At 45.5% G+C, this 18,307-nt stretch overlaps 1 protein-coding gene across 10 annotated transcripts in view; it reads right to left on the bottom strand.

Annotated features, from left to right (window-relative positions):
• ACOX2 (acyl-CoA oxidase 2) overlaps positions 1-18,307 on the bottom strand; it is a 30,267-nt gene that overhangs the window by 4,537 nt on the left and 7,423 nt on the right. For 9 of the 10 annotated variants that reach the window (XM_074344590.1, XM_010968311.3, XM_045505318.2 and 6 more), the window contains 5 exons: positions 17,406-17,568; positions 16,077-16,267; positions 14,254-14,433; positions 9,333-9,438; positions 5,163-5,380 (listed from right to left, as the gene is read on the bottom strand). In XM_074344590.1, the coding sequence (XP_074200691.1) occupies positions 5,163-5,380; positions 9,333-9,438; positions 14,254-14,433; positions 16,077-16,267; positions 17,406-17,568 (858 nt within the window). Of the gene's footprint in view, positions 1-5,162; positions 5,381-9,332; positions 9,439-13,364; positions 13,616-14,253; positions 14,434-16,076; positions 16,268-17,405; positions 17,569-18,307 lie in introns of those variants that run through there. The other variant, XR_012499947.1, reaches the window with a different exon arrangement.

The raw sequence follows: 18,307 nt of genomic DNA, 5'->3' as shown, positions 1-18,307 counted from the left end.
ATAGATCACATTCTTCCCTTTTTTAGCAGAGGATATAAGGCATAATGTGTAATGGTTTATACTCTTCCCTAACCCTCCTTTCACAAAGCATTTGAGGTGAATGGGATACTCACCTATTTTAATCCTTCCTGGATGGCACTTCATCATTGTTAGGAAAGAATTTTCCTATAGGGCTTATAATTCTTGGACCCTACTGGCACCTGCTACTTATTTAAAGTCTCTCATCTCCTTTGTGGTCTCACTTCCCTCCTTATCCATCTGAAATTCCATAGTTTATTATATTCACTACCTCCAAATTATTCAACAATTTTTCTTGCTTTGTCGTACCTGTTTAGCAAAGCCCCATCCCTCGCTGTCTCCAGTTTCACGGACTTCGTACCACACTTTTGTAGTTCTGTATGGCTGGAAAAACCAATACTAGCTGCTGTGATAAGGGCTCGGGCAGGTCTTTATTGCTGCCTCACAGTCATGTTACATTGCTCTAATCCATTTGCTCCTTCATTCTCTTATGTGAGTATCTCACAGCTTCTCTTCAATCCTCAGATCTACACTACCCAGCTCCTCCTCTCTCTTAACTAGATGACTTCGCGTCCTATTTCACTGATAAAACAGAAGCAGTAAGAGAATTTCCACAAGTTCCCACCCATACATTTAAACATAGAGGGTTTCCTCTCTTAGTACAGGTAAACTGTCCAGTCCAGGTCCCCGGCTCAGGCCAGTCCCTCCTTGTCCACGAGATGCCCTCCCCTCTTGCCTAATAGTGAACGATGTTCCAGAAGGCCTCCTACCTTTCCCCTACAACGTCAGAATCCCCCTCTGCTGGATCATTTCCGTCAGTATATGAACATGCTATCATTTCTTCCGTTGAAAAACAATCATTTGACTCTATTTCCCTCTCCATCATCTGTGCCATATCTTGGTTCCCCTTTGTGACATAACTCCTTCAAAGTGTTAGGCTTGTTTGTTCCTGCTGTTTCTAGTTCTCCTCTGCCTGTTCTCCTCAGCTACATCCGTTGAAGTTTTCACTTCCACCACCGCACTGAAAGAGCTCTTGTCAGGGTCACTTCTTCATCAGTTCTGGAGGGTCCCGAGACTCAGTACTTGGGCTTCTGTTCATACACTTATCCCTTGTGATACTGTCCTTCTCATGGCTTTAAATCCCAGCCCTATGTCAGTGACTTCTGAATTTATCCCTCCAGTCTCACCTGCTTACTAACATCTCACTTGATCTCTAACAGGCTCTTCAAACTTGATAATGTTCAAAACCACACTCCTGATCTTCCAGACCTCCTGGCCCTCCGATAGTCTCTCCCATTTATAGTAAATGGCAGCTGTGTCCTGGCCAAAAACCTGAACTCATCTCTGCCTCTTACATTCCATATCTAATCTGTCAGCAAATCTTGTTCCAAACTTCGGCCACTTCCTACCACCTCCAGTTCGATCTCTATGGTCCAGTCCACCAGCACCTCTCACTAGTCTCCCTGCTTTTCACCCTCGTACCCATCCCCGGTCAATTCCTAATACGGCAGCTGGAGTGATCCTTTAGAAATACATGTCACATTACCTCAGATTGTGTCTATCCTATGTCCAAAACCCTCCTGTTCTCACATACAGTAAGAGCCAAAATCTTCAATCTTTGCAAAGATCTGCACCCCCTCCCCTGGCCCTCCCAGTGCACCCTTAACTCTCTGACCTCTGCTCTCGTTCTGCACCTCAGTCATGCCGCTCCAGCTGCTGTGGCCTCCCCTCTGTGTTCTCTGGACGGTCGTGCCAGGCACGCTCTGGCCTCCAGCACTTGTACTTCTCCTTTGCCTGGAATGCGCTTTTCCCAGCCAACCACATGGCTCCTCTCACCTCCCCGCCTTCCCAGCTTTCCTCAGATATCACCCTCCCTGGGAGGCCTTCTCTGACCTATTTAAAATTCCAGTCCCCCAACCCCACCCCCAGCATTCCTGATCTGCTTTCCCTGCTAGCCTTTCCTTCATAGCGTTTATGATCACTTCACACACTAGATGTTTGACTTGTTTGTGTGTGTGTGTGTGTCTCTCCTCTCCTCTGATCTGTAAGCATCTCTAAGCCTTTTCAGCCCATATCCTTCATATCCTTCATTTGGGGAGTATTTTATTGAATTATTTTATTAATGGTTTGCTCCCTTCTGTTTCCTCTGTCTTCTTTTTCTAGACCTGTTCATCAGAAGATGGACAGGTAGGATTAGTGCTCTTGTTTTTATCTTTTCTCTCCTATTTTTGTCTTCTTGTCATTTTGCTTTCTTTCAATCCTTCAACTAAGTTTTTCATCTTCACTATCGTTAATTTCATACAGCTCTTTTTTTTTTTGGTCTCTGAATATTACTTTTTAAGAAATGACATTCTTATTTTGTAGTTGCCATATCTCCTCTTTAACTCTGAGGATATTACTGATCTTTTAAAGTTTGCTTCTCTCTGAAGAGTCTCTTGTATCCTTCAAGTTGCCTCATTCTTGCTTATTTTGGTCTCCTTTATGTCAGGGGCTTTCCTCATGTGTCTGGTGATCCCTGAGTGTCTGATCATAGCTAAGAGTGGGGTATTAACTAGCTGATTAGAAGCCTGAGTGTTCTTGTCAATGTGGGGTTCACTATAGGGTGAATTGGGTAGACCACTAGGGGACCCCTGGCATCAGTGTCTTTACTTCTCTCCCCCTTGGGCTGGTCACATTCTCTAGAGAAGGATCATGTCATCTTGTTGAAGGACACTAGCCTGGCTGCCAATTTTCTAGGAACCAATGAAAAAAGAGGGCTGGGGGAGAGAGCTGTCAACGTTTGGCCTCCAAACATTTATTCAGGCCCCCTTTTTTCGTAGGGTAGCCTGATATGCCTCATCCTCAGCTATGCCTGATATTCCCTAGTCCACAGACCCTCTGAGTACCCTTCTGCCAGGGTGCAATCAGGGGAAGTTTCAAAACTACTCGAGAGAAGGACGGAACTGGAGATTCACCTCCTTCTGAAATAGACTTTCAACCCAACCTGTCAGTTTTACATTCACCCCCATGGCCAGAGATGCACGGTGCTGCTAGTTCTTGAGGTTCTTTGGTGGCACTTGGTTGCTTTTTGGCTTTTCCCACTTGTGGTTTATGATTCAGTTTATTCAGTTCTGCTAAGTCACTGTCCTTCCACTTCCAAATTTTGTCTTTCATCTCCTGTTCTCTTTTTCTTTGTGTATTTATGCCTTTTAAAACTTTTTAACCAATTTACTGATGTTTTAGAGTTTCAGATGGGAACAAAAATAAATGCATATGTTCAGTCTGCATCTTTACCTGGAAGTCCTCCAACTGATATTTTATGACCATTTAAACAACTAGAAAACTGTTTGGGCCAGTTAATTACCATAACACAAAAAGCTGGTTCTTACTGTCACTTAGAATAGTGTGCCATCCTTCATTTGTCATCTCAGAAATCTGAGGGTGATATTGAATGATCAGGCACGGAATTGTGACATAAAACTGTTAAAAGCATGGAGTCTATTACATACCTAATTACCCTGTAGTAGTAGGAAGGTTACTTAGGAACCATAATGTGAAGAAACCAATTTGTGGGTTTGATGCATGCATAAATTGTCTATCTGTGTCAGTGCTGTCTGTCTTGTCTTGAGTTACAAGTCTCTGGAGCCAAGGCAAGCACTTAGCAGTGCTGTTGCGGTTAGAAGAACATCACGCTTATACGTACTAAGGTGATCTGTTATGTTCCTCATTACTGAGAATCAAGTCTAGAACATTGTTTTTGTGTGCTTTTGAATGCCAAGCACTTCAGAAAGTTAGATACAGTTGGGCTTGAACTGTGCAGTACTCAATTATGCTATTAATGGTTCCCACCACCGGATTCTCTATATTAGGGAAAGTTTTTAATGCCTGGGGTGTAATTGTATCAAATGTATTTTTGATAATTTTTGAAGATTTAATTGAACAAACATTTACTGCCCATCAACTGCCTGCAGGGTGCTTGTGTGGAGTCATATGTAACATGTTGCATATTGTTAGAAATAAAAGGAATTTAGTCTAGTTTTTTTAAAAAAACTTTGTTGTGAATATCTTATTTTGAAAAATTCAAATCTTTCCCTTTTTATTCTCTCAGTCTTGATAATGTGAACTATTGGAAGTTTTAGGGGGAAAGTTGTAGACACACATATTATCCTCTCCCCCCCACTCCCCCAACATACACAACAGGCATCATATTTTGCTCAGAAAATGTTATGTTCTCAAGTTAGCTAATTTTCCATCTTGTGGACAATGGTGGCTGATTTGCATTGTTTTAATTTCTATTTCTTCCAGTACCCTGGTCATGTCAGGGCTTTGGCTTTATATGTTTTTAAAGTGATTATTTAAATTATATTTAAAGTAACAGAAGGAAAGTTTTGCATTAGTGTATCATGACCCTAAGCTGTACTGAATTATGCTGTACTTAAAAATTATTTGTATTATTGTTTTATAAATCAGTATATGAATTACTAGGTTAAAAAAATGTAATTTTGAAGCTGAGGGGGCATTAAAGGGAGTGTAGTCAATTTAGTAAGAGTAGAATTTGCTTAAGCACATTCAACAGAGGCAAGGGTATGTTTGAAATAAACAGTAGCCCAACTTTCACTTTCACATACAGTTTTAAGAGCACATGCTCTGGGGCAGACAGGTCCTGCATTGTGCCCAGCCCCTCCTTGGGCTCAGTGACCTAGACCCTAAGCCTGAATTTCCTCCCCAGTAAAATGGGGTGATAACAATATCCACTTCAGAAGACTGCAAGGTTTAAATGAGATGATGTATGTAAAAGCTTTTGGCATAGAGTCTGTAACAAATAAGTGTTCCTTAAGTATTAGCTATGATCAAGTCTCATTAATATTATTAATATATATTAATATGTAGTATGCTTCATTTTATTAATATGTTCTTTAGACCCTATTCCTATTTCCTTGACAGTGTTGAAGAGTTCAATTGAAGTAGGTAATTTATTCTTAAGCATTTTTAGTTCTAATTTTTCCCCTTTCTTCTTTCATTAACCATAGTGCTTTGTGTTGGTGCACTGATGCTAGGATGTAATGATGCTCTCCAGGGCTGTTGTTGCTTTTGCCAGACCCCATTTAGCAAGGTTTTGGAGCGTGAAGTGAACAGAGGGTTTAGGGTGAGGGTTGGCCACTCACCGGATGAGGATGAGCAGGTCCAGATAGGCTGTTCTCGCCACATCTATTTGGGCACCAGATAGGAAGCCATCATAGAGAAAGTCGCCCGTGTTAGTCAGGATGCCATGTAAAGCATAGAGATCACAGAGGCGTTTGAGCACCTGCTGAATTGCTGGTTCACTTTCTAGTTTCTCCAGAGCTTCTGTAAAAGTCTTCACAGTGACATAGTAGCAGTGTGCCTACAAAGACACAAAGATGCATTAGTCTCTGATTTCTGAATCCAGAAGTCATCCTGGGGGCTTGGCAAGACTGCTGGAATGAGCTTGCTGTGGTCATCTGTTTCCCAGCAGGCTGACAAGCAGCCGCCTTTTCTCCTAGTTCACTGTGCCTCTGAGCCTTTTTGACGGGTGTGTGTGTGTGTACACGTATGTGTGTACGTACTGCGTGCACATGTGCTAGGGGCTGGTGGGCTCTAGAAGTTGGCCCTAGTTTCCTCGTGTTGCTTAGGGCAGTTTCAAGTAAGTTTGAAAGTAGAGAGAAAGAATACCAGGAGGATTGGAGGCTGGCCTGGGGACAGCATCTTTTCTCAAAAAAAAACACCATGTTTCTCAAGAAAACAGCTATTTATTATCTGCCGTGTTCAAGGCAGTGGTATGTGTGTGTATATGAGTGCACCTTGGAGTGAGAAGGTAGGGGTTCAAGATATACATGAAATTTATCCCAGCCAGAGGGTAAAACTCCTTGAGGTAAGCAAGCAGTGCTATTATTTAGCCCAAATGCAACAGTCAGGCTTTGTTGGTGGTTAAAATAATACTCTGATGTTGGTTGGTAAGTGACCACTGCCCCCCCTTTGCCAGCCAGAGGGACTTCCTTCTCACACAGCCCGGCAACTGAGGATTAATGACTGATCCAGCAGGAGGTTTTCCAGACCCTGCTTCCCTTAGGCCTGAAGTCTTTTCTGATTGGTCGGTGCCCCTGCCCTACTGGTTATTAAGTATTTTGAATAATCCCCGTCTCCCTAAGACAAATGCACATTATCTTTATCTGGTAGTATATATGAGTTCTGTTGAAGGGAGAGAGAAAAGGAGAGCATATAAAACAGATCTTCTCAAATTTTTAGGGGGATACAGATTACCTGGGGATCTTGTCAAAATGCAGATTTGGGGGGAACTCCCCAGTAACGCCTATACTGCTGGTAGTGACTTGCCAGGCTTAGAGTGTCTCAAGGGGTCAAGGGAGTTTACCCAGGGGGACAAGGAGTGGGGGAAAGGCCATCCTGGGCGGGGGAGCGGCACCTGCACAGGGCTGTACTTTCAGGAGGTGGCAGCGGTTTAATGAGGCTGCATCCCCGCGGAAAGGTGAGGTGATGACGGGAAACTCTGAAAGTTAGGGTGGACCGGCAGTGGGGACCTAGGTCAGTGAAGGGCTGTGAATGACGCGGTTGGGGTTTTATTCTGTGCAGGCCAGGGAGCCACCAAAGTCTTCAACAGACCAATGACCTGATGAAGTTTCTCACTTAGAGAGGACCTGCCTTTCCCGGGAGGCCTTAAGCGCAGGTGCCAATAGCACCATTTTGCCACCTGGACCTGGGGTGCTCACAGCCATGCTGGGTTTGCACCATTTGGATGTGGAAAAGGAGTGGATGTGCTCTACTGCCCCTGGTCAAACAGCCCCTAGTGCTCAAACTGGACTCAGTTTGGCAAAGCTGGAGACTCTCACTTTTTTCATTTAGGCCCTGTTTCCCTGTTCTAACGCGAGGGCCACATCCCCAAATTCTCAGGATTGGAGTGATGAAGAGCTGCCCGAGGGCTTGGGTCTCCGCCTTGCAAAGCAGGAGGAGGACCAGAGACAGAAACTGGCCTCTTCCTTTATGGAGAGGCTGAACCAAACCTTGGCACCATGTTCTGAACGTAGTGAACTTTATTTACTTTGTGTGTGTGTTGGTTTCAGTCCTGCCTCCTGTCTTATTTGGGGTTGGGGATGGGATGTGTAGCATTTATACGCTAGGTGCTCCTTTAAGTTTTACATGTATTAACTCATTTAATCTTCATTATCCTCCTAGGTGGGGACTGTTATTAGCTCCACTTTGCAGATGAGACTGGGGCATTGAGAGATTAAGTTCTTTGCCCAAGGTCACTGGTAAGTGGGTACTAAGTGATCTGCCTCCTGGTTAAGTCTATACTGTTAACCACTACCCTGCATTGCCAAAGCCACTGGAGACTGAGGCTAGATTATAATGGGTACCAGCATTTGCTCCAGTGGTTCTAAGGACTGACCTCAGGGCAGAGCCTGAGATTATAAAACCAGAGCCCATCAGAGCCTAAAGGGCTCTTCCGTGCCCCTTTACAGTCAGGGAAGTTAAAGCCCAGAGCGGGAAGGACTGCTTGAGGTCACATGGCAGGTCATGCACAGAGCTGGGACCAGAATATAGGCCAGGGTTCACTCCTCCTTGTCCACCCTCTGCCTCTGTTCCCCACCTGCCTTGTGTTGCCGTCACTCTACCTCTACGTTTATGGTTTCCAGATAGAACCCAGTTGGATGCTTGAGATTTCTGTAGAGGAGATGGCCTCCCAGGGCACAAAGACCAGAAGGGGCAGATTTCCCTGCCTATTACGACTTTGGAGACTCAGCTTGGGCACCACCGTCCCAGCAAGCCACTTATCCTTAAAACTGCGTTTGTGCTCCTCTCGCTCTCAGGGTCGTGTGTATTAAATGAAGTAACCCTGGCAAGCAGTGTCTGGTCTGTTTGAAGGCAGGTGAATGATGGGTGACTGTGGTTCCTTTTTTGATGTCTGGTGGAGCACAGCCTTGGCTCAGCCTCCTCTGTGTTGGTAGGACGTTTAGCACAGCAGGGAGTGCCCCTGCAGTGGACAGGGCAGAATGGTGGCTGGCAAAGTTAAGTACCGTCCCTGGCCATTGTGAGAGGAGGTGGCAGGTCACCAGGTGGCGCTCATGCTCAAGCCTGCCTGACTGGCCCTGCCCGGCAGGGGCTGCTGCAAAACACTTCAGGGCTCTCCTGTTCTAAGGCTGCCATTTTCTGGGCCTGATGCCTGAGGAGTGAATGGTCACCTTGGTTTCCCAGCTGTAGGTGGGGCCAGGGTCCCAGCTGCCTAAGCTAGAGCTCGGGAGTCATTCTTACCTCTTTCCTGCTCCATTACTCCCTGAAGCCTGTCCCTTCTACTCCCTCAATATCTCTGCATCTACCCACTTCTCTCCATGCCCTCTGCCAAGTTCATGGCCGGGACTACCCTCACCCCTTGGCCAGGCTGCTGCTGCCTGCTTCTCACTGACCTCTAGTCTCCCATCCATTTCTCCCCCTGCAGCCTGTGGGATCCTTGTAGAATGAATATGATTGGTCCACTCTCTTGATATAAACCCTGCGAAGGCTTCCAGTTGCAATGAAAATAAAACCCAGACTTCTCACAATGGTGCAGAAGGTCCCAGGCCTTGCCTGTCTTTCCTCTCCCCCTCCCTTCCTTCTTCTCCTTGTTTGTCTTCTTCCTTGAGGTCCTCTTTAGGAGGATGTGCATTTCCTCCCAAGTACCATGCCTTATCTTGCCTCCTCCTTTCACACCTGCTGTTCTCTTTGCTGAGAAACCTTCCTCTCCAAAGCCACAACCTCCACCCCTTGCCTGGCTAATTTCAGCTCATCCTTGCAGTCTTGGCCTGTTATGCCTCCTCAAGGTGAGTACACATGCACCTGCTCTGGGGTCTCGTGGCAGCCTGTGTTTCCCCATCACAGTGTTCCCTTGATTGTGGCTGTTCATGGGCGCTGTTGAGCCCCCAGTGCCCAGCCTGATGGCTGGTGTTGAGTGGGTGCTCAAATATTTGCTGACTGTGAATTATGCACAAACACAAAACATAGTGGAAATTGAATCAGACATCTAAGGATTGGCTCTGGGGCTGAGGGGAGACTTGACCTGCTTTTCTATCTGGGAGGAAATATTTGAACAACCTGAAGCAAATCCAATAACACTGCCTCATTACGTTTTTCCCTAAGAGCTGCTAGCAAGATTGCTTTGGAGTTAAGTCCTTTAATTAAAATACCCTGGACTAAAGCCTTGGAAGTGAAATGAGGGCAGCCACTGAGTAAGGCTGGGGAATAATGGCAGAGCTCAGATGTTCTCAGCAGGGTAGCCTGCTGGGGGAACAAAACGGCTCCCTTGCAGCTTTAGCTGATGGGCAGCTCACCTTGGCAGCCTGGAGATGTATGACAGTGGTCTGGTTCCATGCCTCGTGCCAGTCCGCCCCAGATTTCATCAGAGTCTGTAAATGATGCGCTGAGTCCTTTATGAGCCTGAAGGCCAAAGAAAAAAGGTTTTGCTTCTTAACTGAGTGGGGAAGAGATTGTTAGCGTTTGGTCCTAGGCTGCCTGTGGTCCTGGAGAAGCAGAAATAATTCCCATTTTGTGACCATTTGTTTGTATTACAAAGCTAAATACTTGATATGCATTATCTCTTTAACCCTTTAAGGGCAGGCATTCCCCATTTACAGTGGGGAAAAACTGAGTCCCAGAGAGCTTAGCTAACTGGTCGAGGGTCACAGAGCTAGTAAAGAGTAGAGCTGTTCTTGACCTCCCAGCTGTAAAATCTCAGGGCCCTGGACAGGTGCCACCCCTCTTCTAATACAGACTCCATCCTGATATCAGTGTTTTCAGGCCATGCAGTTGACTGACTTCCTATAGCCAAGCAAGGAGAGTGGTTTTTCTCTAACGGCCAGTGAGGCCTGATGGTCACCCAATCTGCTCCAAGTTCTACCTAAATGACCTTAAAAGAAAAAAAAAAAAAGAGAGAGAGAGAGACAGAAAACCAACCCTTGTCCTCCAAACCACAAAATTGATCATTTGTCATTTAGTTAACCTTTATTTTATTTTTTTTACTCCCTGCCTATCCATTCATGACCCTTGGAATTTGTATGCAAAAGTTTATTAAGCTTACTTTGCTTTGTTACAAAATAGAAGAGCACACGTCACATTGAGTTCTAAGCAGAAAGCAACATACAGCTGTCTCTCAGTATCTGCAGGGGAATTGGCTCTAGGACCTGCGCAGTTGGCAAAATCGAGATGCTCAAGTCCCTTGTATAAAACGGCATAATACGGTTGGCACCCCCATCCACGGGTTCTGCATTCGTGGATACGGAGGGCCAACTGTGATGGCATTTTAATTAACCTGAGCAGCCTTATTTCGCCCACCACTACTCCAACTGAAATGTCAGTTCTGTGATGCCTGGTTTACTGATAGATGCATAGTGCCTGGAACAGTGCTTGGCATATTGTAGACACATTTGTAGAAAAAAGTAAATGAATGTTCCGAGTTGCTTGTGATCTTGAAATGACTACTGACCATCTCTGGGACCATGGGTTGGGGTATCAGACCTCTTATTATATACTGAAACTGTTCTTTCCAGGTTGTTTTTGGTGTGTCAGTTGGGGAGGGGCTCAGAAGGTCTCCTAGGTAGTTAAATTTCTCCTTCTTTTCCAAGCTGGGTGTCTGGATTTGGCCACGACCTCTCTCTATGCCCAGCCCTTGGCGTGTTTGGATACTCCTGACATCCAGTAATGCCTGACAGTATTTGCTGAATGACAGAATGGAGGAGTCCTTGGTCTTGTCTGTGTTCCCTGGAGCCTACTAGTCCCTGGAAATAAATTCTCTCTCTTGATATAGACATATTTTTGAAAATTATTTTTAGATTGTGGGGTGTTTCAAACATGTGAGTACAGTTGTCCCTATGTGTCCACTGTCTCTGCATCTTCAAATTGAACCAACCAAGGATGGAAAAAATTCCAGAAAGTTCTAAAAAGCAAAACTCGAATTCTGCACACTGGCAACTATTTACATATCATTTGCATTGTATTTACAACTATTCACATAACATTTACATTTTGTTAGGTAGTGTAAATAATCTAGAGATGATTTAAAGTATATGGGAGGATGTGTAGGTTACATGCATACACCTACATGTAATATCGCAAATATGCAAATATCCCATTTTATATTAAGGATTTGCGCATCCTCAGATTTTGGTATCTAAAGGGGTCTTGGAACCAATCCTCTAGAGATAGATCCCTAGTGAGACAACTGTATTGCTTTGTTTCCTGGTATTTACATACTGATACATTTGTAGTATTTCCATATGGGTACATTCTTTGTATTGCAAATCACAGTAAGAACCTAAAGATTTTAAAAATTCCTTGCACACAAAGAAGAACTCATACCAGTCCGTCTCAAACTCTTCCAGACGATTGAAAAGGAGGGAATACTCCCAAACTCATTCTATGAAGCCACCATCACCCTGATACCAAAACCAGGCAAAGACACTACAAAAAAAGAGAATTATAGGCCAATATCACTGATGAACATAGACACCAAAATCCTCACCAAAATTTTAGCAAATAGAATCCAACAACACATAAAAAAGATTATACATCATGACCAAGTGGGGTTCATCCCAGGGACACAAGGCTGGTTCAACATACGCAAATCAATCAAAGTAATACATCACATCAACAAGAGAAAGGACAAAAACCACATGATCATCTCAATCGATGCAGAAAAAGCATTTGATAAAATTCAACACCCATTTATGATAAAAACTCTCGCCAAAGTGGGTATAGAGGGAACATATCTCAACATAATAAAAGCTATATATGACAAACCTACAGCCAGCATAGTACTCAACGGTGAAAAACTCAAAAGCTTCCCACTAAAATCTGGGACAAGACAAGGATGCCCACTATCACCACTCCTATTCAACATAGTCCTGGAAGTCCTAGCCACAGCAGTCAGGCAAGAGAGAGAAATAAAAGGGATCCAAATTGGAAAAGAAGAGGTAAAAGTGTCATTATATGCTGATGACATGTTACTATATATAGAAAACCCTAAAAGGTCCACACAAAATCTACTAGAGCTGATTGAAGAATTCAGCAAGGTAGCAGGTTACAAAATTAATGTTCAAAAATCAGTTGCATTTCTTTACACTAACGATAAATCAACAGAAGAAGAAAGTAAAGAAATAATCCCCTTTAAAATAGCACCCAAAGTAATAAAATATCTGGGAATAAATCTAACCAAGGAGGTGAAAGAATTATACACAGAAAACTATAAACCAGTGATGAAGGAAATTAAAGAAGACTTTAAAAAATGGAAAGATATTCCATGCTCTTGGATTGGAAGAATCAATAGTGTTAAAATGGTCACACTGCCCAAGGCAATCTACAGATTTAATGCAATCCCTATCCAATTACCCAGGACATATTTCACAGAACTAGAAAAAATCATAATAAAATTCATATGGAACCATCAAAGACCTAGAATTGCCAAAGCATTACTGAAGAGAAAGAAAGAGGCTGGAGGAATAACTCTCCCAGACTTCAGACAATACTATAGAGCTACAGTCATCAAGACAGCATGGTATTGGTACCAAAACAGACATATAGACCAATGGAACAGAATAGAGAGCCCAGAAATGAACCCACAAACTTTTGGTCAACTCATCTTTGACAAAGGAGGCAAGAATATACATTGGAATAAAGACAGTCTCTTCAGCAAATGGAAAACTGGACAGCAGCATGTAAAACAATGAGGCTAGAACACTCCCTTACACCATATACAAAAATCAACTCAAGATGGATTGAAGACTTAAACATAAGACAAGATACAATAAACCTCCTAGAGGAAAACATAGGCAAAACATTATCTGACATACATTTAAAAATTTTTCTCCTAGAAGAAATAAAAGCAAGAATAAACAAATGGGACCTAATGAAACTTACAAGCTTCTGCACAGCAAAGGAAACCAGAAATAAAACAAGAAGAAAACCTACGGAATGGGAGAAAATTTTTGCAAGTGAAACCGACAAAGGCTTGATCTCCAGAATATACAAGCAGCTCACACGACTCAATAAGAAAAAAATAAACAACCCAATCCAAAAATGGGCAGAAGACCTAAACAAGCAATTCTCCAAGGAAGACATACAAATGATCAAAAAGCACATGAAAAAATGCTCAATATCACTAATTATCAGAGAAATGCAAATCAAAACTACAATGAGGTATCACCTCACACCAGTCAGAATGGCCGTCATTCAAAAATCCACAAATGACAAATGCTGGAGAGGCTGTGGAGAAAGGGGAACCCTCCTACACTGCTGGTGGGAATGCAGTTTGGTGCAGCCACTATGGAAAACAGTGTGGAGATTCCTCAAAAGACTAGGAATAGACTTACCATATGACCCAGGAATCCCACTCCTGGGCTTGTATCCAGAAGGAAATCTACTTCAGGATGACACCTGCACCCCAATGTTCATAGCAGCACTATTTACAATAGCCAAAACATGGAAACAGCCTAAATGTCCATCAACAGGTGACTGGATAAAGAAGATGTGGTATATTTATACAATGGAATACTACTCAGCCATAAAACCCGACTACATAATGCCATTTGCAGCAACATGGATGCTCCTGGAGAATGTCATTCTAAGTGAAGTAAGCCAGAAAGAGAAAGAAAAATACCATATGAGATCGCTCATATGTGGAATCTAAAAAACAAAAACAAAAACAAACAAACAAACAAAAACAAAGCGTAAATAAAGGACAGAAATAGACTCACAGACAGAGAATACAGACTTGTGGTTACCAGGGGGGTGGAGGGTGGGAAGGGATAGACTGGGATTTCAAAATTGTAGAATAGACTACACTGTATAGCACAGGGAAATATACACAAAATGTTATGATAACTCACAGAGAAAAAAATGTGACAATGAGTGTGTATATGTCCATGAATAACTGAAAATTTGTGCTGAACACTGGAATTTGACACAACATTGTAAAATGATTATAAATCAATAAAAAATGTTAAAAAAAAATTCCTTGCACTGGTCAGAGGGGTGATGTGTTTCCACTATCCTGACCAGAATGGGGACGTGAAGGTGGTCCATGGCTAATGGCCGTGATTTTCCCTTCTCTCAGTAGGAGCTGAGAGGACTGAGGGGGTTGGGGTAGGGGTGGTTTTTGGAAGAGTGTCCACCAATGCCCACCCAGCCAATCCCAAGGGCCCTGGTGTGGGAAGGAGTCTGCCCCCGGTTGGGAAGGCTGATTTCTCAGCTCCAGCTTACCTGGTTGCCACGTGTGCCCAGGCCATGGTGTAGTGCTCTGGGTGGAGGAAGTCGGCAGCCCTTTGGGCTGGGCACCTGGTCTGGTCAGGTGCAGTCAGGTATGCAACAGACTGAGGGAGAGACCTCTGAGATGTGGAGCCTGGGGACTCCTGAGCCTGCAGGTAGATCTTCACCAGAAACCTAGGGGTCAGGGGTACAGGCAGGTGAGGGGGTGGGGAGCTTTGTGGGACAGCCCAGCACCCCTCTCTCCCAGCAGCATGCACTCTTATGCTCCCTGTAGGAGAACCAAGGCCACCCAGGCTCTTCCCCAGGTCCCTACTGATGGCTGCTTCTCACTCCAAAGCCGAAGTGCATGCCCGGGCTGTAGTGTGCTCAGAAACGGCTGCGGCTGGGGCTGCAGAGCTGGGCAGACACTCTCAGCTCCTGAACATAAACCCTTTTGATATCTGATCAATCTTTTCTCTTGGTTAGGATCTTGTGATTTGGGGACTTATGATGAATTGTATGGTGACTGCGGAAATTAAATTTTCTTAGCTGATAAAAGGATAGATGCAAGGATGTGAACATGAACTGGAGAATCACAGGTGACTCGGCTTCTCCCTTGTGACAGCGCAGTGGTTGTAGTCTGGGTCAGACAGCCCTGGATTTCTGTGCAGCTCCACTGAGACCTATGTGACGCTGTAGAATTTCCTCCATTTCCCTCAGCCTCAGTTTCTCCCTCTCTAGATGAGGATGAGAGCCACCTCACAGGGGGGCTTGTGAAAACTGAACGCAATAGAACTTGCAGAGTTCCTGGCACAGTGCAGAGCATAGAGTATCTAATACATGATTTTGTATTCCTTTTGTGATTTGAAAAAATCCAATAAGTATATATTTTAAAAGCTTTAAAGAAATATTATGTAACATATTGGCCAGTAAGCCCTTTCTCCCTGCATGGAGATGTAGTCGCCCCATCTGGTCACCTGAGCCTGCACGAGGGAGGCCTTGTCAGCCACGAGACCCACAGGCTTAAGAGGGATGAAAAGAAAGCACCTGTTGGGAGGAAGTGGAATCAGCCATTTCTCCCTGCCTTTTAGGTTGCAGCCTCCTGGTGCAGACCCTGCGCCAAACCTGGGGTACAGCAGTGAACAAGGCAGGTGGACTCCCTGCCCTCAAGGAGCTCCAGGTCACACAAAAAGAGACGCTTTCTGATTGTCATAATGGCTCTGAAGGAAACAGGACAGTGTTGAGTGAGAGGGTTGGACGGGGCTACTCTAGGCGGAGTGGTCACGGAGGGCGTCCGAGGAGGGGTCATTTGAGCTGAGACCTGAAGGGTGAGAGGAGACAGCTGTACAACAACCTGGGGGCAGGGAGTATCGGGAGGGAAGTGAGCATGGGAAAGAGAAACGTGTGGCTGGCGGAGGTGAGCAGAGGACAGAGAGGGAGGCAGGGGCCAGGTCATAAGGCCGCAGCGCGGACTGTGGCATTTCCCTACAAGCTGTGGGAGCCATTGAAGAATTTCAAGCAAGGGGAGGATGTGATCTTCTCTAGGCTTTGAAAAGCTCCCTCCGGCTGCCTGTGGAGAAAGGGCTGAGGTGGGGCAGGGTGGAAGCGGCAGGCCAGTGAGGAGATTGATGCTGTTGTCCAGGTGAGAGGGATGGCGGCCTGGCTGGGAGGTGCATGGATCTGGGGAGAAAAGGATGGATTGGAGACATGTTGAGGGAGTTGGACAGTCTCCTATCGGCAGTCCCCAGAGTCTGCTCCATCTGTGGGCATCAGAAGGTACTTCAGCTCCGCAGAGCTTGGGGGGGTCCCTGGGGGCTGGGCAGAGGCCTGGGCCTTACCTGGCCGTCTGCAGGTAGAGCACAGTGTTCTCACCCTCGTAGGTGCAGGAGGCTGCCACCCTGGTGACCAGGGAGGGCAGGCCGCTCAGCTTCGAGTAGCCGTGTCCACCGCAGGCCCTGCGGCACAGCTCCGCCCCCTGGGCGCAGAAGTCCGTCACCATGGCCTTGGCACCTGCGCTCAGTGCGTGAAGCTGTGAGGACAGGGAGGGAGTTAGGCGGCAAAGGGGGCCCTCCAGCAACAACCATGCTCAGCATTTACGGAGTGCCTACTGTATACTGAGCACAGCTCTGTGAGGTAAGCCCTGTTTCGTCAGCTCACAGCTTGACGAGTGAGAAGACTGTGACTCAGGTTATGTGACTCGCCCGAGGTCATACAAAGAGGCAGCCCTGCTGTAGGGGCAAGAAGAACATAGGAACACTGTCTGGGCCAGTGTCTCCAGGATCTCGGGAAGAGGTGCTTCCTGGATCAGGCTCACTATCATCTAAGAGCTATGGATTTTGCTGGCAAGCAGGGGTTTGGAGAGCTGGCCTTGGGAATGGAGGTCCACCATCAACCCACTGCCCTGGGTTGTAGGAGGGGCTGCCAGGCAGCAGACCTGGTTTGAGTTTTTGGTTCTTAAAAGCCCTTTCCCATCTTTCAGACTTTCAAGTCCTTAGGTGGAAGATTGTGTCCCTTAACCTTTCTGTGCTTCACTTCCCTCATCTACAAAATGGGTATACAAATGGTGCGTGCTATGCAGTTGGAAGGATTAATGAAGCAATGTTTATAAAGCACATGGCCTGGACAGACTAAACCTTAATGTATATGTAAGTCCACAGTCCTTTATCTGAGACCTTAGAGGCCAGATATGTTTTGGAATCAGAATATTGTTTTGAATTTTAGAAAGGTAAAGCAGGGCATTTAAGGTAGATTATATGTAGGACTACTAGAGGAGTCCAGGGCAGCCTTAGAAATTCAATATGTTAATATTTCTGCTGAAAAATGTTTTCACATGTAGTGGGATAAATCAGGTTAATTCAGGTCAAATTGCCACCAAATGAGTTCTAAACGACCTCTGGTTTTCAGACCTTTTTGGGTTTCAAAGTCACACCAGGGGTTGTGCACCTGTGTTGTGTACGCTGTGTATGATTATTTCCTCTAATATGTCTGAAGCTTTCTGGGGGCCAGATGTGGGTGGATTTGTATACTGAGGTACAGTTCACCCAGGGGGCCCTGGGATGTTGGAAGTCGGGGGGGGGGCGGAGTGAACGAGCCCATGGGGGCTGCTTCCCAGTGGGAGGACAGTTCCAGTCACCCTCCTCGTCCAGCCCACTGCAGGCAGCAGGTACCTCAGGCAGGAGGCTGAAGTCTTTGTCCAAAATGGAGCTGTAGGAGCGATGGAAGAACTCCAGGAGGCTGCTCGCCAGGAAGTGGAACGCATAGGCCGTGGCCAGCTGAGGGAGGAGCTTCTGCTGCTGCGTCTGGTAGTCCAGGATTTTAGCCTCCGGGTCGCTGAGGGAAGATTGCGATTAATCGCTACGTGCTACATCTGCCTTCCCATGTCCCCAGTGCCATAAACGCCTTTAAAATGGATGGTTTTTATAACTCACGGCAAAACTTGACCTGGACTGATGTGAGGGTAGTGATAATCTTAAATTCCCATCTAACGTGAAATCCACACGTTTTGCTGTAGAAATATTGACATGTTTACTTAATGGGTGCTGCCTCTTGTGGAGTAGGTTTACAAAATTACAATATATGCACCGTATTATCCTGCTAAAATCTGGAAAGTTCTGAATTCCAACATATCTGATCTTAAGGATTTCGGTTGAGGGCTTGTGGCCCTGTACCCCAGATGATTTGAACCTTGACATTTTGCTGTCCAGGTGCAGTTGCTGTGTGCTGGGAAATACGTGGAGCCTAATCAGTAACACTGAGGGTGTGGGTTTGGGTCTGGTGGGGTTCCGAGGTGGGGACGGCGCCTGCCTTGTCCGTTGCCATGCCCTCAGTGCCTGAGGCTCATGCAGCATAGGGGCCTGCAGTAACCGTGGAGCGGACTGATTATTAGCCAGACACAGCCACACACCACAAAACGGATCCAAATGTGGACATGCCACCGTCAGAGGTTGACAGTCACAGCCAGACAGAACCAACCTCAGCTGTGTACAGTCCAATCAGAGTGGCAGCTGGGCTTTTCCAGACACAATCACTCACATCTGACAGAACAAACTCGGGAGCCACACTCACCCAC

The sequence above is a fragment of the Camelus bactrianus genome, chromosome 17, assembly GCF_048773025.1.
Source record: "Camelus bactrianus isolate YW-2024 breed Bactrian camel chromosome 17, ASM4877302v1, whole genome shotgun sequence".
NCBI classification, from domain to species: Eukaryota; Metazoa; Chordata; class Mammalia; order Artiodactyla; family Camelidae; genus Camelus; species Camelus bactrianus.
This window is presented reverse-complemented; position numbering and strand designations above follow the sequence as displayed.